Source organism: Esox lucius, chromosome 9 (genome assembly GCF_011004845.1).
Source record: "Esox lucius isolate fEsoLuc1 chromosome 9, fEsoLuc1.pri, whole genome shotgun sequence".
NCBI classification, from domain to species: Eukaryota; Metazoa; Chordata; class Actinopteri; order Esociformes; family Esocidae; genus Esox; species Esox lucius.
Genome location: NC_047577.1, coordinates 24,393,428 through 24,419,150, shown reverse-complemented (window position 1 = coordinate 24,419,150; position 25,723 = coordinate 24,393,428). Strand labels below are relative to the sequence as shown.

General features: G+C 41.2%; 1 protein-coding gene across 2 annotated transcripts in view; it reads right to left on the bottom strand.

Annotated features, from left to right (window-relative positions):
* The window catches only part of LOC105006131 (spectrin beta chain, non-erythrocytic 1), a 133,356-nt gene that overhangs the window by 87,363 nt on the left and 20,270 nt on the right, over positions 1 to 25,723 (bottom strand). Inside the window, exons 1-2 of one of the 2 annotated variants that reach the window (XM_034294561.1) lie at positions 9,469 to 9,483; positions 5,196 to 5,411 (exon numbers count right to left, since the gene is read on the bottom strand). In XM_034294561.1, coding sequence (XP_034150452.1) covers positions 5,196 to 5,346 — 151 coding nt within the window. In that variant the 5' untranslated portion in view covers positions 5,347 to 5,411; positions 9,469 to 9,483. Of the gene's footprint in view, positions 1 to 5,195; positions 5,412 to 9,468; positions 9,484 to 25,723 lie in introns of those variants that run through there. The other variant, XM_010864484.5, reaches the window with a different exon arrangement.

The following is a 25,723-nucleotide window of genomic DNA, read 5'->3' as shown; positions in this document are numbered from 1 at the left end:
CTGTGTAGAAATACTCCATGAGTTTGTTAGCTCTCACATGGATGCACTGAGCAGGCTAGATACTGGGCCATGGGGAGCAGAAAATAACTGTCAAAAGACCTGCACAACAAGGTAATGGACATTTATAAAGATGGAAAAGGATATAAAAAGCTATCTAAAGCCTTGCTTTAGCCAGTCAGTACTGTTCAATCACAAAAGAAGTGTAAAATTCAGGGATCTCTTGATACCAAGCCAAGGCCAGGTAGACCAAGAAAGAGTTCAGCCAATAAGTGCCAGAAGAGTTGTTCGGGATACATTGAAAAATCCATAAGTAACCTCAGGAGAAATACATGCTGCTCTGGAAAAAGACGGCGTGGTTGTTTCAAGGAGCACAATACGACGATACTTGAACAAAAATGAGCTGCATGGTCAAGTTGCCAGAAAGAAGCCTTTACTGCGACAATGCCACAAAAAAGCCTGGTTACAATATGCCCGACAACATCTTGACACGCCTCACAGCTTCTAGCACACTGTAATTTGGAGTAACGAGACCAAAATAGAGCTTTATGGTAACAACCATAAGCGCTATGTTTGGAGAGGGGTCAACAAGGCCTTTAGTGAACAGAATACCATCCCAACTGTGAATCATGGTGGTGGTTCACTGATGTTTTGGGTGTGTGTGACCTCTAAAGGCATGGGAAAACTGTGAACATTTAATGGCAAGATGAATGCAGCATGTTATCAGAAAATTCAGGCAGACAATTTGCAATGTTCTGCACGAAAGCTGCGCATGGGACGCTCTTGGACTTTCCAGCACAACAATGACCCTAAGCACAAGGCCAAGTTGACCCCTCAGTGGTTACAGCAGAAAAAGGTGAAGCTTTTGGAGTGGCCATCACAGTCTCCTGACCTTAATATCGCCAATCTGGGGAGATCTCTAACGTGCGGTTCATGCAAGACAAGACTTTGCATGACCTGAGGCATTTTGTCAAGACGAATGGGCAGCTATACCACCTGCAAGAATTCGGGGCCTCATAGATAAGTATTACAAGACTGCACGCTCTCATTGATGCTAAAGGGGGCAATACACCATATTAAGAACTAAGGTTATACAGACTTTTGAACAAGGGTAATTTCATTTTTTCTTTATTGTCATGTTTTGTTTTATGATTGTGGCATTCTGTTATGACCTACAGTTTAATGTGAATCCCATAAGAAATAAAATACATGTGTTTTGCCTGCTCACTCATGTTTTCTTTACAAATGGTATATATATTACCAATTCTCCAAGGGTATGCAAACGTTTGAGCACAACTGTATATACCACATTGTAGTTTTTCGTAAGGGAAAAACTTTGATGTGTTATATACCATACACTACGCCAGTGGTCATTGGTAAGGAAAATTCATTAGATTAAAAACAGAAAACAGATATGCATATCACTTGTGTGATTTCCTGCTTTCATTCATAACAATGTACGGTGTCTGGTTTCAAAACTGTCAAGTGTATTATGATGTCCTTCAACAACGAATGTGGTTGTTTATGTGTAGTGTGTTAGTGTGGTGAAGAGAGAGAAAGTCTATGTATAAATGTGTGTATGTGTAAACATGTTTTGTGTGTGTCCAGGGGGGTATTTCATCAACACCACTAATGAAATCTGCGCTTAATTGACAAAGCCCAGCTTGAATGAACGCCAGCTTCCACTTTAAAGCTCAAGCCATTCCATGAACACAACCTAGCCATGTCTTGTCAATGTTACACAAGCTTGCATTGTGCACGTGCACGGAGTACATAAGCAGCCCAGAACAAACGATCATCGAAATGAAGATACTATGTCGCAAAAAGGAAGCGAAAACCAGAGCGATGATCTTCGCAACAGTGGAACTAACACTGCTGAAGGGACTTCATGCTGCAATTAACAAGGCGAGCGAGGTAGCTTTGCAAAAAATTGCTGACAGATTAAAGTCCTACTTATTGTTTTCTTTTACTAATTTTTAATAAACGAACATTCAGATCACTAGGTAAGTGAGACTGGCTATATTATCAGGGTAGATAATATCTTTATGATCAATCAAAATAAATGAGGCTCACTTATGTGAACTGACATAACTACAATGCATTTACTGTTAATTAGCCTAATTCGGTGAGGCTTGAAGCCTTTCTGACCTAGTAACCATTGGCCTATATTCATTCTCAGCGGTTACATATCAACAGGGGCCAACTGAATAGCCAAAATATTATGTGGCAACAGCTTCGATATTAGATATCAGGCAACTTCCATCGCAGATCATCTGACAGCATAGAGGTTGACCAATGATTTTGCACACTTTGCTATATAGAGCCTTCATTTTAAATTGCTCAGCATGACTAAGAGTTGATGCAGTGGTGTCTTTCAAAATGTAAATTCCAGTTCCGAATTATCTCAACATTGCTCACATTCCAGAATAATGTTTTTAACTTTGTACAGTACAGTTACTACTTTGTGTGAGGTAGACATTGAAATTGACATACTCGATGGTCTTCAGATGCCCTGATTATATAGGCTAAATCTCAAATCACATACTTGCATACTATATAGTACACCAGAATAGTATGGGAGAAGATTAGTATGTCTCAAACCATTGTCTGCTGAAAATAGTATGCCAAAGGTTCCCAGGTGGTGTACTTTTTCTGGTGATTTTGTATCCCAAGTATGTACCCCTGCATGCTTTTTGGGGTGATATAGACCACAACTACTTGCGCAGTGAAAGAGGAGGGCTTTCCATGATTCGCACGTCTTTTCACAAGATGAAAACCTCAGTTATCGTTACCTATATTGATAGTTACATTGTTGTGCCCCGAAATGAAATAGCTTTGGCAGTGTAAAGTTCGTCTTTAGTCTCGCAAGCAATTGCTAAATTCTTATTCCAAGTACTAAGATACTAGTATAGCTGGTTAATACGCTTTTAAAACAGCCAGTGGCAAAGGCCATAAAGTTCATAGATGCTATTTGTGGTGGAAGAAAACTTAACATAAGAAATGTTAGTCAGATTTACACAATGCCTATTGGTGTCTAGCAAAATACTCAAACTTGGTGTGATGTTAATGTGCAACAAAATGCAATGTTAAGACACAATATTATGACTAGGTAGGTCCCAATCAGTCCCAATACTGGCATACTAGCTTACTATATACTAAACAGTACATTCCTCACTGGGAACCGGCGCACCTCCTAGACCGCAACCTTCCACTCCACATGAACGCATCACTCTTCCCGCCTCACAAACACCAGAATACTGATCACCTGTGTCACTTACCTGTTTTGTTTGTTTTCTCCCAGTGTTTACTTCTTCCACTCCCAGCCTTCTGACTGTGAGGTATTGATTGTTAGTTCGCTTCATCATTACTAAGCCCTCTTTAGGATTGCTACAGATTTGGATTTTGTGTACCGACCTGCTCCTGCCCGATCTACCTTTTGACTCTGATTCCCAGTCTAGTCCCTATCTGTACTTTTGCCTGTCTGTTGGATTACAGTATTTTGACCTTCTGCCTGCATGCGACCTGGAGTCCTGCTTAGCCCTCTTGTATCTCAGTTTGTATCGGTGCCTTCTGTGTATGACCCCAGCCTGTACGTGTGACCACGTTTCTACTGTTGTCAATCAGAGCGGTGCACACCGCAACTGGAGCCACAACACCTGCCTCCGTCTGGTATCGTTACAATGAAACTACAGGAAAATACTTTTTGACATGATCATATAACTGTACAACCCTTTAATATTTGCACATTTGTGATAGATGTAATTAGATATTTGTATATACAGTGTAATGAATCTCAGGATGCAGATAAGGATTCAAAAACCGGGATAATCCAACGAGAGAACGCTACAGTAAAAGAGTGAGACAATGGTCGTAGTACATGAGAAGAGGCAGTAGGTTGATGTTAGAATATCAGAAGCAAAGGTAGAAAAGGTAGTTAAACATGGTAAGTGAGAGAGGACAAAACTATAGAAATAGCTCAACGCCTAGACTGCTGCTTGATGACAAAATAGTACCTCAAAAAGAAAATGCAGTCTGAACCGAACTAAACAGGTGACTAGAATTTCAGTGATTGTGATCTGAGGGGTGCGTTGGGTTTGCCAGATTGGTGTTATGTTTGAGGGTGAGTTACGTTTGTCAGATTGGTGTTGAAAAAACGGAATCTGAAACAATTACCAACAAGATACAAGAAGAAGGAGCTTAAACAGAGACAGTGATCAGGAAACACAGATGATGCAATAGCAAGTAACAGGTGTGCATGCTCTAAATGCCCACCCAAACCATAATGCCACCACCTCCATGCTTTACTGTTAGTATGAGGTTCTTCTATTTATAGGTAGTGTTTTGTTTTACCCTGACAGGGCACTTGGCATTGTGGTTAAACAATTGTACTTTTGACTTGTGTGCAGAGCACGTTGTTCCAGTAGTTATGGTTTTTACCCAGGTGTCTGGCAAACAGTAGTTTTACTCCCTGACCTCCCATCTAGGCCAAGTTTGTGCAGCCTCATTCTGACAGCTGACTCACACAACATTGTGGCCGGAGAGGCCTGTAAATCCCATTGTTACCCTGGGGTTCTTAGATGCACATCTTTCGTTCAGCTCATTGGATCAATCTGGATGGATGGCTTGTCCAATGCAGGTGGCCAGTGGTCTGGAATGTTCTCCATTTGTACAGTAGATGATTCATTGGACAGTAGAATGAAGATAAGGATGTAGTACCTTTTTTAAATAAGGAAATTGCATTTCTGTCATTTTGTGTAAATGGTAAAAAAATAAATGGATCTATTCAACTGGGTGACCTTTATCAATGAATTAAAAAACGAAGAAAAAAAAGAATTATTATTGGTACCATCACACTTTCTTCATGTATACTTTTTTAAAGCAATCTTCTGAATTAATGGAATTAATCCTTCGTATTAACTTCAACCTAACGTACTTCCAAACATTGATTAGGTAATCAAAATATCAATGGAATAAATTAGTGACATTTTAAGTTCCTGAACCATTTGAGAGATTTGGTATAGTCTTTTGACAGTGGAAGGACAGGGATCTCTAAGTCCCAGGTGAGGCTAGCAGGCAGAATTTGATGCTGGATCAACTGCGCAGCTGCCTCACCTTGTCAGTCTAGAACTCACACTAAGTGAATGCAATACCACAAATCTTTCTTCATTTTTTTTTCTTAATTTCTCTGCCTTATTTACCTGCTAGGGCCTTAATGCGTGAGCGCTCAAACAGGCGGGCCGAGCTGTTCTCGTTGTCCCATTCATCATCCCAGCGGTTGTTGACAGTGTCGCTGCTGCTGTACTGCTGCGAGATCTCCATATGGTCATACTCCGCGGCTACTGTCGTCATCCTGACTTTTCACCTTTGACCTTTTGATGGTTCACACTTCCTCATCAGTTGCTTCTGATGAAGCCCTGCAATTACAAAGAGAGAGAGATGTTCCCTGTTAGTAGAGCAGGGCTGTATTAGGGCTAGAGTAGTGGAGCCCTAGATACTGATCTTGGACCAGTTTTCCATCTTCTCACCTATACTTTCATGTAAAATTGCCCTCAAAACTGTAAATACCATGATGTAGTATACATTTTGAAGAGACAATCAAAATGAATGCTTCATTGTTTACATTTGATAGTGTACTAGTTCATGTTTGTCGTTTTTTATTTTACCAGGTAGGATTGACTGTGAATACATTTTGATTTGCAGCAACAACTTGATCTTTTGCAAAGACACCTGCTGAAATCTTCTGTTTGATGATTAGAGGTGACATACCTTTTAGTTTTACCACGGATCTATTTCCACCCAATGTCCCATTGTGTGACTCTTAATGGATAGAGACAGTGGTATTAAGCACCACTGAAGAAAACAACCTGTGAATGTCCATGTTTTACCCACATTCTACTAGGTACTGTAAGTTAAGCATGGCATCTCATGCTGTACACTTGGGTCATGTTTAATAGATAAACAGAGTAATAGGACACATTGTACATCCTGCGATATGAACACTAAAAGTCTAAAAACACATATTTAGACTTTTAGACTCCTCTAGATATAAGTGAGAAATTCAATGCCAATGACAAATGTTTTCATTATAGAAATAAAAGTATAGCAAAATGGAGACAACAGTGTTAGAAATGTTAAGATGCCTTTTCCACTTTATGTGAATTAGACATCTCATGCTGCTGCCAAAATGTATCAAGATAAACAGCACCATCTTCTGGAAAATATAACAGCCTCCATCTCCACATCGCCTATTTTCATTGTAAATAAAAATCTGTTCTTAATGGACATGCATGATTGACAAAATGTTATAAAAATGTAATACAAAATTCCAATGTAATAAATGCCATTCTATATAAAATTATTTAATCATTAATGGGAATCAAACATTATTACAAATTTCAAAAAGCAACAATTGCATTTTGTAAAGTTGAGCTCTGCACAACATCAACACTTGCAGATGTAAAAAAATATTTAGTAAGCCATTCCAAGCAAGCATAGTTATATCAGATTCCTGGAAAACCTTATTCCTGGTAGACTTTTAGGCCCTGTGGACATGAAGTCAGTGCCCTAAATACATGCATGAGCAGAGCCGGACTTAATGAACTCAGGCTTTTCTGTATGGTTTGGATTAGTGCTAAGTTTAGGCCTACATTTTATCATGCTTAAGGTCAGGGTAAGGGTTAAGTTAATGTTAGAGGTGTCTGGATAGAATCATCAAGTTGACAAAAACTGCAATCTGACACAGTATCATACATGGAAATGTTAAATAACGTGCCTGAAAGTGCCACTGCTTTTATACTTTGGTGCAAATGTTTCTATTCGAGGTGTGTTATTCAATTATCTAATTGCTACCAGAAGGCTGGGGACTGAATGAATAAATTAGATGTTCTGTAGGGAAATGTTTAAAGTAAAAAAAAAAAAAAAAAAGAACAAATCCAAAGAATTTGTGATTTAAATACAATCTAAATGCTACATAACATATAATTACTAAATAGTGATTTGTCATTAATGCTAACTGTAAGTTGCTCTGGAAGTCTGCTAAATGATGAACATTTAACTGTAAAATGTAATGCTCAGTGACAAACAATCAGCACAACAGTCATTGCATTCCACATTTTTGTGTATGTCCAGTGCTTAATTAGTGCTGGATGCTGCAAGAACAGTATACAGCACCTCTCAGATTTGGCTTAGTATTCTCCGGTACCTATTTCTATCTGACCAAGCAACTTCTGCAGATGATTTGCCTTTTTCTATCAATGTTTGTACTGTAAACATTCTACTAATAGCGATCAGAGTTGCCTGATCCTTCTCCTTTTTTCTTTCACCCACCCATAACAATAAGCTGTCACCTTCTGTAAAAACGCTGTCTATCCTGCAATCATCTTCTGTCCTGCCACACTGATTTCAGACCTGCTGTCTTCATCTTAATTGCTGGTGTTGTAGTAAGTAGGCTAACTGATCTTGATGCAGTTGTGATGTTAGGCTCTTCCTCCATTGGTAAGAATTCGACTAAGAGCCCTCAGAAAAAAGGTTTTTGAGTATGCCAGAACCAAGGGACATTTACCGGCAGCAATCATCATAGACCAAGCTAAAGAAGACACTGACACAGGTTGTAGTTAACATAGAAAATGAAAAGATTTGACACCACTGCCAGAGTCTTCCGAACATATGACAAAAAGTTGGGTTGCACCAATGTAGATTAACGTTTAAACAGGGTTAAATCAAGGTTTTTTTGGGGAATTTAAACTTAGATAACCACTTGAGGTGGTTTAACTTGACGAAGATGTCAGCATATTCACGGTGGAGAGGTCAAATTTACAACAGAGTTCATCATAGAAAAATATGACCGGTTAAACCCTTTTGAGTTTTATGATAATGAAGAGTTTCTCCAAGGACTCAGTTACTCATTTAAACCAAATGTTTGGACCAGTCATTCAGCATGGTGGTGATCGTAATACAGCTGTCCCTCCAATGCTTCAGCTCCTGCTGGCCCTTCGGTTGTATGCAACTGGACACTTCCAAATGTTTAATGCAGCGTTGTAATTCACAACAGCCATGGCAGTTGCGAATTACAAACAAACCGATTGTTGGGCGTGATGCCCCGAATATCACTGTACACCCTACGGCCAATATGGCCTTTGCTTTTTGCCCCTGCTACGGTCAAAATCTCACAGTCAACAGTCGTTTTTTTGTAAGTTTGTTTGTAATTCGCAACTGGGAACAACCACAAGAAAGGACTACATGAAGGTAAGCAAGCTAAGTTATTGATCGATAGATAGCTGACTTATTTAGTGCTTAACTGAATCAAACATCTCTGTTTTGGAAGGTGTGTTCATGAGCAACTGGGAAGTGGGAAATTTCTGACCTCTGAGTGGGAGAATATCAGAGAATACATCTGAACTCTTTTTGAGAGCTCCGAGAAGTAACGTTAGGTTTGACATCACTAGACATGGCAGCGTTGGTGGTAAAAAATTAAAATGACTTGCCAGAAGAGAACTGGTTATAAAATCAACTCCTAATAAATGATATACAAATATGATTATAGTGAAGATGGCTCACCAGTAAAAATAATTATTTTGATTGAGCATAAAAAAATAAAAAGCAAAAATTGCAGCTTTCTTCAGTTTAGAAATCACACATGTTCAAATTGCGATTTCAATATGTTTTGATTAATCATGCAGCCCTACTAGTAGTAAATGTAGGGTATAATGTGTCACTGGTGATTTATGACCCTGGTGGGTGGGGCTTGTTTTGACAGGAGGGCGGGACATCCGGTTTGCTGAGTGGGACTTCCTGTATGCCATGTGTTAGGGTGGAACTTCTGGAATGACGTATTCGTGTCCGTGACTGCATTGTTGTGTCCATGTTTGATGTTTCACAAGAACTGATAAGCACCCCGGAGTGTTATAAGTGTTATAACAGGTGCGATATGTGCAAGGTCTAACCAAGGGGGTCTTAGAGTTCCGGAATGTTAAATTCCCAGGCAATAAATAAGTGCTATATCAGTTGCAAGATGTTTGGTGTTTAACAAAAGGTTAAAGGTTCAGGAATGCTAGATGGCCAGGATTCACACATGACATCAGAATATGGGATAAAAGTAATGTGTGCAATGCTAGAAGCAGAGGCCTATGAAGGCCACCTACTAGAGGTCAGTGGATATGCCTGTTGCTGATACCTTAACTCCTGTTTTGAATCCCCAGACACCTGAAGAGAAAGCATAAAACTCCTCTCAAATCCTTGAAAGAGTTTTTGGAGTGTGGAAAAAAAGATTTCCATTCCTACAGATGGGGCTATGCACAAATATGGACAGTACACTGTAACTGACGTTACAACCGAGGTATGCAGCAAAGCATTTGTGAAGCCACAACACGCACAACCTTGAGGCGGATGTGCTACAACAGCAGAAGACCCCACCGGGTACCACTCATCTCCACTACAAATAGGAAAAAGATGCTACAATTTGCACGAGCTCACCAAAATTGGAGAGTTGAAGACTGGAAGAATGTTGCCTGGTCTGATGAGTCTCGATTTCTGTTGAGACATTCAGATGGTAGATTCAGAATTTGGCGTAAACAGAATGAGAACATGGCTCCATCATGCCTTGTTACCACTGTGCAGGCTGGTGGTGGTGGTGTAATGGTGTGGGGGATGTTTTCTTGGCACACTTTAGGCCATTTAGTGCCAATTGGGCATCGTTTAAATGCCACGGCCTACCTGACCATCCCTTTATGACCACCATGTACCCATCCTCTGATGGCTACTTCCAGCAGGATAATGCACCATGTCACAAAGCATGCAAAGCCCAAATTAATGACATTATAGGTACCAAAGAAACAAGAACATACAAAAACTATCTTCTTTCTACACTGTAAGCCAGGTATACCTTTCGTTGATTGAAAGAGCCACACAAATCCTGCTGCTAGGTTGGGGGTTGGTTCCTCGCAATTTCCATGTTTTCTCTAATAAGGCTTGGACAGTAAATCCACCAACAAATCAATTTCTTCTCCTCCATTGTGCGTTAAAAAGACATCAGGGCTCAGTACAAATAAAAAAATAAAAAGTTATGCAAAGCCCTACATCTAACAATCTAAATCTCACTAAAGAAAGTTGAAATAAATCTTAGATGTTCCTACAGTACGTCCTAACTAGTTTTATCTCAGTTAGGTATCTGACTCTCTGATCACACCACCAGAAAAATGCGCACTATCTTCTTTTATACCAAATAATAACTTAATCAAGTCGTCAGTGTATTGCAATTATTAGGAACATAAAATGTTAACTAGCGTGTCATTAATTAACATTTCAGAAATTTCAGACATTGTTAAAAAATACAATCCAGTTCCCAATTATCGTCTACATTATATATTATATTATTGTTTTTATTGATGACAGACTACAGCGGTTTACCTACCATACTTGCCTTCCCGTAAAGAAAAAAGACTGATCAACTTAACATTACATACGGTCTGCCGCACATGTGGTGTTTCACGATTTGCAACTTGTCTGCTAAAGATTGTTTATCAAACAAAGTCAGATACAGGTGACAAGATCAGTGACTCAGAGACAAGAAGGTAATCAAGATTTGAACTTCTAGTCAGATTGGTGAATCGTCTTGTTCAACCATCTTTGATCGCATAGACTTTTGGTCACAGAATTCAGTGGAATGAAAACAAAAGTGGCTGCGCACGTAAACAATAATTAGCCAACCAAGCTCAACATAACCTTCATAAAGGGGTTTTTCACTGATCGTATGTCCATTACTAAATATGCAAGAATCAGAATTCATTATTTTTCACCATTTTTAGTGAAATAGTAATAATTACATGAATAAAGGCATTAACACAAACCATTTTCTGCTGGTTAGCATATGTTTTAATGAAAAGATAATTGAAATGATCCTCAGGAAAATAACACATCTTAGAAGGTTGCTCAATAAATATTCAGGATACACTTTAACATTACTACTGCCCTAAAGTTTCAAAATATAATTTTAACCAGTTGATATCAGAATACTGCTCCATATCTAATAATCAACATGGTATTTATGGACTGCTGTGGTGGCAATTTATGTTGTCTTAATATACAACTCTGGAATTGTCAGTGCATACTGAAATAATATTCATTAAGAAATCACGCTGAGGGGCCTTCAGTGATATTTCAAAATGTGCTTGTGAAAAGGTTTAAATATGTGATTTGATGCTACAGAAGTAGCGTTTGAATCATACATACATACATACATACATACATCTTCTTCCGCTTATCCGGGGCCGGGTCGCGGGGGCAGCAGTCTAAGCAGGGATGCCCAGACTTCCCTCTCCCCAGATACTTCCTCTAGCTCTTCCGGGGGGACACCGAGGCGTTCCCAGGCCAGCCGGGAGACATAGTCCCTCCAGCGTGTCCTAGGTCTTCCCCGGGGTCTCCTCCCGGTGGGACGGGACCGGAACACCCTCCCAGGAAGGCGTTCCGGAGGCATCCGAAACAGATGCCCAAGCCACCTCAGCTGACCCCTCTCGATGTGGAGGAGCAGCGGCTCTACTCTGAGCTCCTCCCGGGTGACCGAGCTTCTCACCCTATCTCTAAGGGATCGCCCAGCCACCCTGCGGAGAAAGCTCATTTCGGCCGCCTGTATCCGGGATCTTGTCCTTTCGGTCATGACCCAAAGCTCATGACCATAGGTGAGAGTAGGAACGTAGATTGACCGGTAAATCGAGAGCTTCGCCTTGCGGCTCAGCTCTTTCTTCACCACGACAGACCGATACATCAACCGCATTACTGCAGAAGCTGCACCGATCCGTCTGTCAATCTCCCGTTCCTTCCTTCCCCCACTCGTGAACAGGACCCCTAGATACTTAAACTCCTCCACTTGAGGCAGGCACTCTCCACCAACCTGAAGTGGGCAAGCCACCCTTTTCCGACTGAGGACCATGGCCTCGGATTTGGAGGTACTGATTTTCATCCCCACCGCTTCACACTCGGCTGCAAACCGTCCAAGTGCATGCTGAAGGTCCTGGCTTGAAGGGGCCCCTTCAAGCGTTTGAATCATTTTTCACATATTCAGAATTGCCCAACTTAATGGGTCCCAAGTGCAAATATGTTCCTTCAGAGGAGATGGACTTACACCTCTTTTCAAGACTTGATTTTAATCATGGTGAGCTTGCAAAGGTGGGGAACCTCAATAGCGCAACCATGTGGTTGATAAAAAAATCTTTGCAGTCATTAATGTTGTATCATTTTTGTTAAAATAAGCACCAAGTAGAATCATTATACCATTATCCTTATAGGAGATGTCTATATACAGGTGCTGGTCATATAATTAGAATATCATCAAAAAGTAGATTTATGTCAGTAATTCCATTCAAAAAGTGAAACTTGTATATTATATTCATTCATTGCACACAGAGTGATATATTTCAAATGTTTATTTCTTTTAATTTTGATGATTTATAACTGACAACTAATGAAAATCCCAAATTCAGTATCTCAGAAAATTTGAATATTACTTAAGACCGATACAAAAAATATGAACATGAAAAGTATGAACATGTACAGCACTCCATACTTAGTTGGGGCTCCTTTTGCCTGAATTTCTGCAGCAATGCGACATGGCATGGAGTCGATTAGTCTGTGGCACTGCTCAGGTGTTATGAGAGCCCAAGTTGATCTCATAGTGGCCTTCAGCTCTTCTGCATTGTTGGGTCTGGCGTATCGCATCTTCCTCTTCACAATATTCCATAGATTTTCTATAGGGTTAAGGTCAGGCGAGTTTGCTGGCCAATTTAGAACAGGGATACCATGGTCCTTAAACCAGGTACTGGTAGCTTTGGCACTGTGTGCAGGTGCCAAGTCCTGTTGGAAAATGAAATCTGCATCTCCATAAAGTTGGTCAGCAGCAGGAAGCATGAAGTGCTCTAAAACTTCCTGGTAGACCGCTGCGTTAACCTTGAAACTCAGAAAACACAGTGACTCCAGCTGCAGTCTACTCTTTGTGTATCCCACACATTTTTTAATGGGTTTTGTTTCATAATCCTCTCCAGGGTGCGGTCTCTATTGCTTGTACACTTTTTTTCTACCACAACTTTTCCTTCCCTTCGCCTCTCTATTAATGTGCTTAGACACAGAGCTCTGTGAACAGCCAGCCTCTTTAGCAATGACCTTTTGTGTCTTGCCCTCCTTGTGCAAGGTGTCAATGGTCGTCTTTTGGACAGCTGTCAAGTCAGCAGTCTTCCCCATGATTGTGTAGCCTACAGAACTAGACTGAGAGACCATTTAAAGACCTTTACAGTTTGGGTAAACTAGCTGATTAGAGTGTGGCACCAGGTGTCTTCAATATTGAACCTTTTCACAATATTCAAATTTTCTGAGACACTGAATTTGGGGTTTTCATTAGTTGTCAGTTATAATCATAAAAATTAAAAGAAATAAACACTTGAAATATATCAGTCTGTGTGGAATGAATGTATACATTATACAGGTTTTACTTTTTGAATAGATTTACTGAAATAAATCAACTTTTTGATGATATAATAATTATAGGACCAGCACCTGTATGTGCAAAACCACGCCACTGCACTGCCCATATTCATCTGTCAATGGCGGCCATGTTTTTCAACATACTGGCCTAATTGATTTAACTTTTGAAGACCATCGTCCATAGATGCTAAATATCAAACTGTGTGAAGATCGGACATTTGTTGCCAGAGAAGTTTTTTGTGTTTTTCACAAATTCAAAATGGCCACCAAACTATTAAGGCGAAGTTAATGAGTCCCTATGGCAAATATGTTCCTTGTGAGGAGGTGGACTTATCTACCTCTTTTCATGGCTGTATCTCAAACGGCGTGAGTATGGTGACCTTGCTAATGTGAAAAACCTCAGTAGTGCCATCATGTGTGATAAAAATAATTATTGCAGTCATTTTTTCCATATGGTACTTGTCAACATAAGTACCATGTAGAATTATTATACACCATGCCCCCTCACATGTTCATTGGTCAATAGCATCCATGTTTTTTGACATACTGGCCTGGCTGATATAACTTTTGAGAACCTTGGTCCCTAGATGCCAAATATCAAAGTACGTGAAGATTGGACATTTGGTGGCAGAGGAGTTAATTTTTAAGTGTTTTTCAAAAATCCAAAATGGTGGAAAATCCATCACGGTGGACTTTATGGATCCCAGAGGCAAAAATGTTCAGCATGAGGAGCTACACCTATGTACCAATTTCTAGGTTACAATGAGCTTGCAAAAAGTGCGACTTTGGAGGCTTGTGACAGCACCACCATGAAGCCGACATGCACGCCATGACGCCACTGCACCAGAAGTTGTGACCCTGGGCCCTTTACTACCTTATATATTTGGGAATCTTTAAGCCATTTTATCTCATGAAATTTTGCAAAAAACACCCTTTTTTGACGGAAGTATAATAATAATAATGAACCGGAACAAACACAATAGGGATTCACCAGTGAACTCTGAGCTATAGCAACCTTAATTGTAATGAAATAATTTGAATAATACTTGTAAACAGGCATGAAGAGTTACTGTAATAACTTTTATACTTTTACAGTTCAACTAGGGATAAGTGGTACCCAGAATGTGGCTCACCTGATTGTCAGGTTCATTTATATGTTTATTAAATCCTACAAGTTGCAGGAGTCCATATAGGTCCTCTGTCTTGCATCATCCCATTAATTTCAGGAAAGTTCAGTTTTATGTGACATATTAATTAGATTCAGACCTACATTTTAATAAATATCACCTCTACATCTGACTAAAATTTGAAAGCCCTTCAATGCATAATCATTCTAAATGAGCATCTTATGGATCTCCGCTCAAGGAAGGAATTTGACATGTTTTAAACCTCTTCACCAGGCTATTATGTACAGTGTACATAATCACTGCACAACTACCATTCAAAGTTCACCTAGTGGGAGGAACCATATAATTGTATGGGAATGATCTCAATGTATAAAGATTTTCATTTTGGTTTTACCAAAATGCATTAGTGGAGTGTATAGTTACAGCTGAAACATGATAAAAGCAGCAATATACAGGGTTTATAGAATTTCTTTAACGAGAAGATTTTGCTTGTGGATGCCTTTTAGTCCCTTAGGAGACAGTGTTTATAGTTAGCGGAAAATGTCAACCAAAGGGCTTTTCACTTGCTGTAAACATTAGTCGTTGTTTACAGATGTCTACAGACAATCTTGGTGGAGTGTACTTGATTGGTAGTGTATCCCCTTTTCCCTCCTCCTATCTCTAAAACTTTGTCCTTAACAAAACCCTTTCACTATTTAGTGTACTCATTTGGACCAAAGCCATTTGGCCATGGTCAAATGTAAGAGTGACATTTGGGACTACTAAGCCATTACCATCCATAGGTGTTCAGCTCATCAATTGTATTACCTTAACAACAACACAGCTCAAGTCTATATCCAGACAGTTATCTGAACATTAATCAATTGGTGAGCTTTAATGTTTTGTAAAATATGAGTTTATATTTAAAGGTATTCTAAGGAAATCATTAATAGTACACTGGTGCTGTATCTGTACTTTATTTCTTTCATGAATATATTCCATCCATTTTAAACATGAAATCAATACTATTTGTCAATGGATTGCAAGGGAAGATGCATTGTGTTAATCAGAAGAAGTCCTAGTATATAGCAAAACTGTTATTAGCAATGATGCATTAGTGGTCTTAGCATTTACTGGATGTAAGAGGAGATGCAGCCCTTGAGGAAATGAAGGAAGAGCAATGGATCGGTATTGGAAATCTACAAATGGTCATCATGTTGTTGCCCTGACAGGGATAAAAGTCTAATATGGATTCTATAGTGCTGGACCAACTCTAATGTAACAGGCAATATAAGCCCCCTCAACACTCATACTCTGGTGGAACAGAAAACATGGAGACGCAAAAACTGTATTCTGTCAAACCTAAATGATGGCATATCTCAAATACAGAAATTATATATTTGAAACTAAGATGGGAGGCTGGCTTAGTGGTTAGCACATCTGATTAGTGAACAAAAGGTTTCTAGATTGGATCCCAAAGACAGCAATGTGAAAAATCTGTTGGTCTGTCCCTGAGAGCATATATGCTTTTTCACAAGGTAATTTAGGGGTCATAGTACAGGTTCTTCTTTTCTTCATAACCACATTCCAAGATATGTGGTTATGTTACAATTTGTACAGAGTCTCTCAAATGTTGATGTAACACTAGAAATCTCAACCATACCACTTGGTGTCCTCTTATTCCAGTGGCTCATAGCTGCTAGGGTTCTTAACTCAAACTCTGTGGAGCTATCCCTCCCCATCTCTAGACACACCTTTCATACAACACATTCCTTGTATGCAGCTGTTGGGTTACCGCATTTCTGCTACAGTCGTTCTCAAAATAATCCATATTCATAAGACTGAAATGGCCTTAGACCAGCCTGCAGTACCAATCATATCATGTTTATCATATTTAGCAGACACTTTTAAACAGGAGCTATTAGGTTTTAGTTTCTTTCTCACAACAAATTAGTCCTTAAGTCAGCTCAGAATTTAAATCAGCGCTATGAACACTGGATAATTATCCCACAGTATATTTGCCCTACCTCTCGTCTCCCTCGTTTCCTAGCCCCTGTTTTCTACTGTCCTGTCATGAATATACAAGAAATATAAAAAAAACGTAGCTAAACTATTTGTTGGTTCTAATGCTATATCTATCATAGGCATAGTTCCACCTACTATGGAACTGAGATCTAGGCAACAGTGAGCTGAGATAGTGGATGCATAGAACATTATTAGGTGATTTTTACTTAAAAAAACACAGAATTGTATAGTGATTTTTGAGGTACGTGAAGTAATTTTACTTTTTGTCTCAACTGCCAAAGGACTGATAGATTAAAAAATCCACACTGACCAAAATAATAAATTGCCTTTTTGTGTCACACAAAATATAACTCATCATCACAGCCTCAGCATCATACTGTAGCCAACCTCTTAAAACCTCAATTTCTCACAAAATGTTCTTTTTTTGTGATTCAGCCCCTCCTTAATAATATTTTAAAATAATTCTACAAATTCTCCATGGGTATGTGTTATTTTAAAGCTAATTCCCTAAATCTCCCATGAAGCAGAGAACAATGGCCCTGCAAATACTGCATATACATTCAGCATTTTAGATGTAGCAAAAATTAACAATTATTGCCCAGAGAATAATTTTTTATGTTTTACAGACATCCATGTCCTATGAAATGATTTACATTTAAGTTATTCAGGATCAAAACCAATTGTATAGAGCAGTTGCACAGGGTTATTGAAATGAATGAGATCCTACTTTATATTTAACATTATCATATTATTCAAATCACATTAATCATATTATTCAAATTATTCATATTATTTGTCAGTGAAATGTCTAGGCTTTGTGGTCACCTTGTTAAGGTCGTTTCCATTTGCATCCTCGAACTCTGAGAGGTAAACAATTATGCTATTTTGCCTTTTCCATGGTTTTACAGGCAAAAAAATGAAGCCATTATCTACTTACCTGCCTAATTAGTTCACAAAACTATAAGGCAGGCAACAGCATTACCATAGCAAACTTTTACATTTATAGACAATGCAGATTAGACACCGTAGACTATTCAGTCTGGGAGATTTAATTCAAATATCCTTACCGATTCACTGTCAGTAAAGAAACGATTATCTTACTCCAGCGCTAGCTAGTAGGCCTACCTACAAGACAATTTTGGCCAAGATCGGAAAAACAAGTTTGTTAAGACCAGATCGGCTATCGGACCGCAAACTCTGCTCCTTATTCATTCTACATGAATGAAGTTGGCCCCCGACCCAACGCAAAACTTCTGCAAAATAGGCTCAATCATTTGTGACGGTTTGTGCCATTAAAATATAAGTTTGTGCTGGTATCATTTTATAGATATTAAATAATATTTTATATTATCCTGAGGTCACGCAGCCCACCAACATGCTCCAAAAACAACCAATACAGCCTTGTTTGTTTATGCTTCATTTGTGCCAGGTTTTGTTGATAAGTTTAGTTTGTGCTGCTTTGGTGTTTTATACAGTTGTGCACAGAAGTTTGCATACCCTTGGAGAATTGGTAATATATGTACCATTTGTAAAGAGAACATGAGTGAGCAGGCAAAACACATGTCTTTTATTTCCTATGGGATTCACATTCAACTGTAGGCAACAAATGTTGGCAACAAAAATAAAAGAACAAGTATTAGTAAAGAGCTGGAATCTCTGGCCCTTAAAACCAGGAATCAAAAATCAACCATTTATATCTTATGGGATTCACATTCAACTGTAGGTCATAACAGAATGGCACAATCATAAAAGAAAACATGGCAAAAACAAAAAAATTTACTGACCCCGTGGGTGGTGAGCCCACGGGAGGGACAATAAGGGGCCGGTGCGAAGAGGATCGGGCGGCAGTCGAAGGCAGGGGCCTAGACAACCCAATCTCTGGACACGGAAACTGGCCCTAGGGACGTGGAATGTCACCTCGCTGGCGGGGAAGGAGCCTGAGATTGTGCGTGAGGTTGAGAGGTTCCGATTAGAGGTAGTCGGGATCACCTCTACGCACGGCTTGGGCTCTGGAACCACACTCCTTGAGAGAGGATGGACTCTTCACCACTCTGGATTTGCCCATGGTGAGAGGCGGCGGGCTGGTGTGGGTTTGCTTATAGCTCCCCAGCTCTGCCGCCATGTGTTGGAGTTTACCCCGGTGAATGAGAGGGTCGTTTCCCTGCGCCTATGGGTTGGGGATAGGTCTCTCACTGTTGTTTGTGCCTACGGGCCGAACGGCAGTGCAGAGTACCCAACCTTCTTGGAGTCTATGGGAGGGGTGCTGGAAAGTGCTTGGGGAGGATTGGGAGGAACGGCCCCCCTGATCTGAACCCGAGTGGTGTTCAGTTATTGGACTGTGCTAGTCACAGTTTGTCCATAACGAACACCATGTTCATGCATAAGGGTGTCCATCAGTGCACGTGGCACCAGGACACCCTAGGCCGCAGGTCGATGATCGACTTTGTTATCGTCTCATCTGACCTGCGGCCGTATGTCTTGGACACTCGGGTGAAGAGAGGGGCGGAGCTGTCAACTGATCCCCACCTGGTGGTGAGTTGGATCCGATGGCAGGGGAGGAAGCTGGACAGACTCGGCAGGCCCAAGCGTACTGTAAGGGTCTGCTGGGAACGTCTGGCCGAGTCTCCTGTCAGAGAGATCTTTAACTCCCACCTCCGGCAGAGCTTCGACTGGATCTCGAGGGAGGCTGGAGATATTCTGTCCGAGTGGACCATGTTCTCCACCGCCATTGTCGAAGCGGCCGCTCTGAGCTGTGGCCGTAAGGTCTCCGGTGCCTGTCGAGGCGGCAATCCCCGAACCCGGTGGGGGACACCGGAAGTAAGGGATGCCGTCAAGCTGAAGAAGGAGTCCTATCAGGCCTGGTTGGCTTGTGGGACTCCTGAGGCAGCTGACTGGTACCGGCAGGCCAAGCGGACTGCAGCCCGGGTGGTTGTGGAGGCAAAAACTCGGGAGGAGTTTGGTGAGGCCATGGAGAAGGACTATCGGCTGGCCTCGAAGAGATTCTGGCAAACCATCCGGCGCCTCAGGAGGGGGAAACAGTGCCCTACCAACGCTGTTTACAGTAGAGTTGGGCAGCTGTTGACCTCAACTGAGGATGTCGTCGGGCGGTGGAAGGAGTACTTCGAGGATCTCCTCAATCCCGCTGTCACGTCTTCCATTGAGGAAGCAGAGGATGAGGGCTCAGAGGTGGACTCGTCCATCACCCGGGCTGAAGTCACAGAGGTGGTCAAGAAACTCCTCGGGGGCAAGGCACCGGGGGTGGATGAGATCCGCCCTGAGTACCTCAAGTCTCTGGATGTTGTGGGGCTGTCTTGGTTGACACGCCTGTGCAACATCGCGTGGCGGTCGGGGACAGTGCCACTGGGATGGCAGACCGGGGTGGTGGTCCCTCTTTTTAAGAAGGGGGACTGGAGGGTGTGTTCCAACTATAGGGGGATCACACTTCTCAGCCTCCCCGGGAAAGTCTATGCCAGGGTTCTGGAGAGGAGAATACGGCCGATAGTAGAACCTCGGATTCATGAGGAACAGTGTGGTTTTCGTCCGGGTCGTGGAACACTGGACCAGCTCTATACCCTCTACGGGGTGTTGGAGGGTTCATGGGAGTTTACCCAACCAATCCACATGTGTTTTGTGGATTTGGAGAAGGCATTCGACTGTGTCCCTCGCGGCATCTTGTGGAGGGTGCTTCGGGAATATGGGGTCCTGGGTCCTTTGCTAAGGGCTGTCAGGTCCCTGTACAACCGAAGCAGGAGCTTGGTCCGCATTGCCGGCAGTAAGTCAGACTTGTTCCCAGTGCATGTTGGACTCCGGCAGGGCTGCCCTTTGTAGCCGGTTCTGTTCGTAATTTTTATGGACAGAATTTCTAGACGCAGCCAGGGGCCGGAGAGTGTCAGGTTTGGGGACCACACAATTTTGTCTCTGCTCTTTGCAGATGATGTTGTCGTGTTGGCCCCTTCTAACCAGGACCTTCAGCATGCACTGGGATGGTTTGCAGCCGAGTGTGAAGCGGTGGGGATGAGAATCAGTACCTCCAAATCCGAGGCCATGGTCCTCAGTCGGAAAAGGGTGGCTTGCCCACTTCAGGTTGGTGGAGAGTGCCTGCCTCAAGTGGAGGAGTTTAAGTATCTAGGGGTCTTGTTCACGAGTGAGGGATGGATGGAACGGGAGACTGACAGACGGATCGGTGCAGCTTCTGCAGTAATGCAGTTGATGTATATCGGTCTGTCGTGGTGAAGAAAGAGCTGAGCCGCAAGGCGAAGCTCTCGATTTCCCAGTCAATCTACCTTCCTACTCTCACCTATGGTCATGAGCTTTGGGTCATGACCGAAAGGACAAGATCCCGGATACAGGCGGCCGAAATGAGCTTTCTCCGCAGGGTGGCCGGGCGATCCCTTAGGGTGAGAAGCTCGGTCACCCGGGAGGAGCTAAGAGTAGAGCCGCTGCTCCTCCACATCGAGAGGGGTCAGCTGAGGTGGCTTGGTCATCTGTTTCGGATGCCACCGGAACGCCTTCCTGGGAAGGTGTTCCGGTCCCGTCCCACCGGGAGGAGACCCCGGGGATGACCTAGGACACGCTGGAGGGACTATGTCTCCCTACTGGCCTGGGAACGCCTCTGTGTCCCCCCGGAAGAGCTAGAGGAAGTGTCTGGGGAGAGGGAAGTCTGGGCATCCCTGCTTAGACTGCTGCCCCCGCGACCTGGCCCCGGATAAGCGGAAGATGATGATGATGATGATGATGATCCCACTTGGTGGAAAATCAAGTTACTTTTATTTTTATTGCACATTTAAAAACATGAGTTGACCCAAAGTGCTTTACATTCCAGGCAGATGGATTAACATCTGCCTCAAACAGGTATACGTGCAGGCGCTAGAACAAACGTTTTGGGCGGGCTTTTGATTGCCATGGACGGGCACATTTGTCCTACTCATCAACATAGAATAGTAGCTAAAGCACGACGGACGGAAAGCAAATAATCTTTGCTTGCTGAGCCTATATACTAGCAAAATACACAGCTGTCAAGTATTGAGTACAGTATTGATGTGGACATGTTTTAGCCCGATTTAAATCTTATTTACCTGAAAGATATAAATTTGTTGGTGTGGATGGCATACCCTCTGACAAGTCAAAGGTATGTTTTGGTTTTCCTCAAGGCTCGGTTCTGGGCCCACTATTGTTTTCACTATATATGCTGCCTCTGGGTGTTAAGACAATATGAATGTACGTTTCATTGGAAGTGAATGTGCATATATAATGAGAAAAACTGAAAGATCTGTGTTTAGATTCTCTCTCTGTAGTTTGCGCTCTGATAACCACAGGAATGTTTACATTGACCTTCTGGCATGGGGGTTACTGTCTTGGAAACATGTTCTTTGCTAGGTAGACAATGTATATATCAGATTGTAACTAGCAATACAATGAGAAGATTTTGAACATTCATTGAAATAGGACAACTCTGCTGCATTATTCAAATAAATACAGAATGTACTTTCTCCTTTGATTTGTGTGGGTTCTCTATTATTTAACCACTGTACGTAACTGCTAAATTCTATCAGTCGGTGCTGATAGTTGGACTTTCGATTCTACCGCAGAACTAACATTTTTGCTGGAGATCCTGACTGCCCACAAGGAAGTTGCCCCGTGAACAGTTGACCAGTTGGAGAGTCGAAAACGTAATTGTTTTAGGCGGTTATTAAGTGACTTGTACAAGTAAACTATAATGCCGTCCAGTTGTACAAAATACAACAGGAGGAGGACTGCATCCTCTGGCATGATGTGTACATGTTTAAATATCATGGCGCGAATAGGAAACTATCAAGAACGAAAAGGATCATTAACAACGATGCCTAAAATCGTTATGGACAGAAAGAAAAGGAAAGTTTTCTGGCTAAACAAGATCGACTCTGAGGAAGTTGTATATGGACAGATGGAGAGTGGGATACACATGAAGAGAAAGGACAAAAGAAAGTTAAGATGGCAGAGAGAGGACAACATTCGTAAGTCGAGAAAGGAGACAATGTCCACCTGGCCGAACAACAACAGTCTCTGTCATGGTGCACAGAATCATGGATGATACAAGGAACTGACATGCGCTTTCATAATCATTGATTCTGAATTCTTAATTGTCTATTTCCAAAAATGTATCATACTTAAGTTCCAGCCTCATTTAATGGTTATCTGGGAAATCTGGTTCACTTTCCTCGATACTTCCCAGCAGAGGTGGGGGACTCGAGTCACATGACTTGACTCGAGTCTGACTCGAGTCACAATTTTCAGGACTTGTGACTTGCTTGATTAAAGTATGAAAATGACTTGACTTGACTTTGACTTGAGAACAAGTTACTTGAGACTTGACCTGACTTGAAGTGGAAGACTCGACAATGACTTGAACTTATAATAAACAAACAGCAATACAATTATTTTATATGTTGTGACATCAGCAGCACTAATCAGCGTATGTGCCTTTAACGCTGCACAATTCAAACCGCGCCAAACATGGCAGAGAGTAACGTTAGTCGAGCTCCACAAATAGTATCGTTTGGATACAAGGACTTTGAACTGGACCGTGTGAATAAAAAAAGATTTGCCAGATGCAAAATATGCAACAACGTCAAATTTCATTCGTCATTTTAAGAACCACAAGGAAAGGTAAGAAAGTAATCTCAGTTTCACTAAGATCTATAACGATTAAGTAATGAATGAATCTTTTGTTTGTCATAATTTGGCCTTGGTTGCATATTATATTTTATTTTTTCTTGTTAGAAATGTGTATCATTACAGAATACATCTGGTAAATAGATGTAAGGGAATTTGACAATAACAGTGGCATAGCCTGAATTTTGATGGGCATCTTAAAATGAGCGGGCATGTATATTATTACACGTAGGCCATAATGTCTGTATTAAATGTGCGCATTTTCAAGTGTTTGTGGACTGCGTGTGGAAACTAAAAAGCATTGTGCTTACACCATAACAGTTAACTTTACTGCATGAAAGGCTAACATGGAGGCGCCGATGTGATTACTAGCACCTAAACATTTCGAGGAGGTTACTCATACAGACAAGAATAATTACAGCGTACAGTTTTTCAGTCACAATAATTAGTTTATAAGGTTGTTATTATTAGCCCTCATTACATGTATTGGCTGAATTCCAGTGCAGAATGCGTGTTATTTCTTGATAACAGACCGTTGCCATTAAAAACAGCGCGTTGCTATGGACGCAGCAGGATTCTAACCAGAGACGGAACGGACTATTTTCTTTAGAGGAAGCAATACAATCGTTTTTAAATCAATAAATTAATGTTGAAATCAATATTTTGTGTCAAATTATTGATTTATTTGGTAGGTAGCCATGTAATAAGCGCCTTCAGACTGATTTAAGATCCCTCCGCTTCGTCCCCCCAAAAAATTGTACCGCGGAGGAGAAAAATATTTGATTTTGAAATCGAGCTTCGCACCAAGCGCACGTCAGAAACAGAGGACAGTGTGTGTGTGTTCATGTCTTTAGTACTGTGACTTGACTTGACTTGACTTGAAACTTATAAGGACTCGACTTGACTTGCTTAGGGTAAACCCTTGACTTGACTTGACCTGACTTGCTTGATTTATCTGAACTGTGACTTGAGACTTGACTCGAGACTTGATGGTTAAGACTTGAGACTTGCTTGGACTTGACCATGTGTGACTTGTCCCCATCTCTGCCAGAGCTAAAATGCATTTACAAACCACATGTAATTTTTTCCATTACCTCTACACATACTAACAGAACTTAATAAAGACTTTTTAAGATCTTTACGAAGACGAAAGAAGACAATTTAAGACATCTCAAGATCTTTTATTTATATAAATTAATTTAAGACTTTTTGCAGAAACCCTGCAAATAGCATGGCTCTCACAGCATTCTGCAGTGATATGCCGTCCCATCTGGTTCGAGCTTAGTGGTACAATCGTTTCCTTTTTTCAACAGGACAATGACCCAAAACACACCTCCAGGCTGTTTGACCAAGGTGAGTGGAGTGCTGCATCAGATGACCTTGCGTCCAAAATCACCTGACCTCAATCCAACTGAGATGGTTAGAGATGAGTTGGACAGCAGAGTGAAGAAAAAACAGCCAACAAATGCTCAGCATATGTGGGAACTCCTTCAAGGCTACCAACGACATAGGTGACTACCTCATGAATTTGGTTGCAAGAATGCCAAAGGCGTGCAAAGTTGTCATCAAGGCACTAGGAGGCTACCTTAAAGAATCAAAAATATGAATGTTTCTTTGGATTTTTTTTAACACTCTTTGGCTCCTACAGGATTCCATATATGTTTTTCCATATACAGTTGTGCTCATAAGTTTGCAAACCCTAGCAGAAATTGTGACATTTCGGCATTGAATTAGAAAAAAAATGATCATGCAATATTTATGCAGTCTTTTATTTATGAAGCCATTTATTATTACAGAGTTGTTTGGCTCTTTTTAAATCATAATGATAACAGAAATCACCCAAATGGCCCAGATCAAAAGCTTACATACCCTTGAAGGTTTGGCCTTGTTACAGAATCACAAGGTGACACACACATGTGAAAATGGCATCTGTGGCTTTTTAAATTGCAAATAGTGTCTCTGTATAAATAGTCAATGCCTTTGTTATCCCTCACGTGTATGCACTGAGCAGGCTAGATACTGAGGCATGGGGAGCAGAAAAGAACAGTCAAAATACCTGCGTGACAAGGTAATGGAAATTTGGAAAATAATATAAAAAATATATCCAAAGCCTTGCAAACGTCAGTCGGTACTGTTCATTCACTTATTAGGAAGTGGGAAATTCGGGGATCTCTTGATACCAAGCCAAGGTCAGGTACACCAAGAAAGATTTCAGGCAAGAATGCCAGAAAATCTTTTCACGATACAAAGAAAAACCCACAGGTAACCTCAGGAGAAATACATGCTGCTCTGGAAAAAGACAGTGTGGTTGTTTTCAAGGAGCACAAAATCACGATACTTGAACAAAAATGAGCTGCATGGTCAAGTTGCCAGAAAGAAATCTTTACCGCGCCAATGCCACAAATAAACCTGGTTACAATATGCCCAACAACACCTTGACATGCCTCACAGCTTCTGGCACACTGTAATTTGGAGTG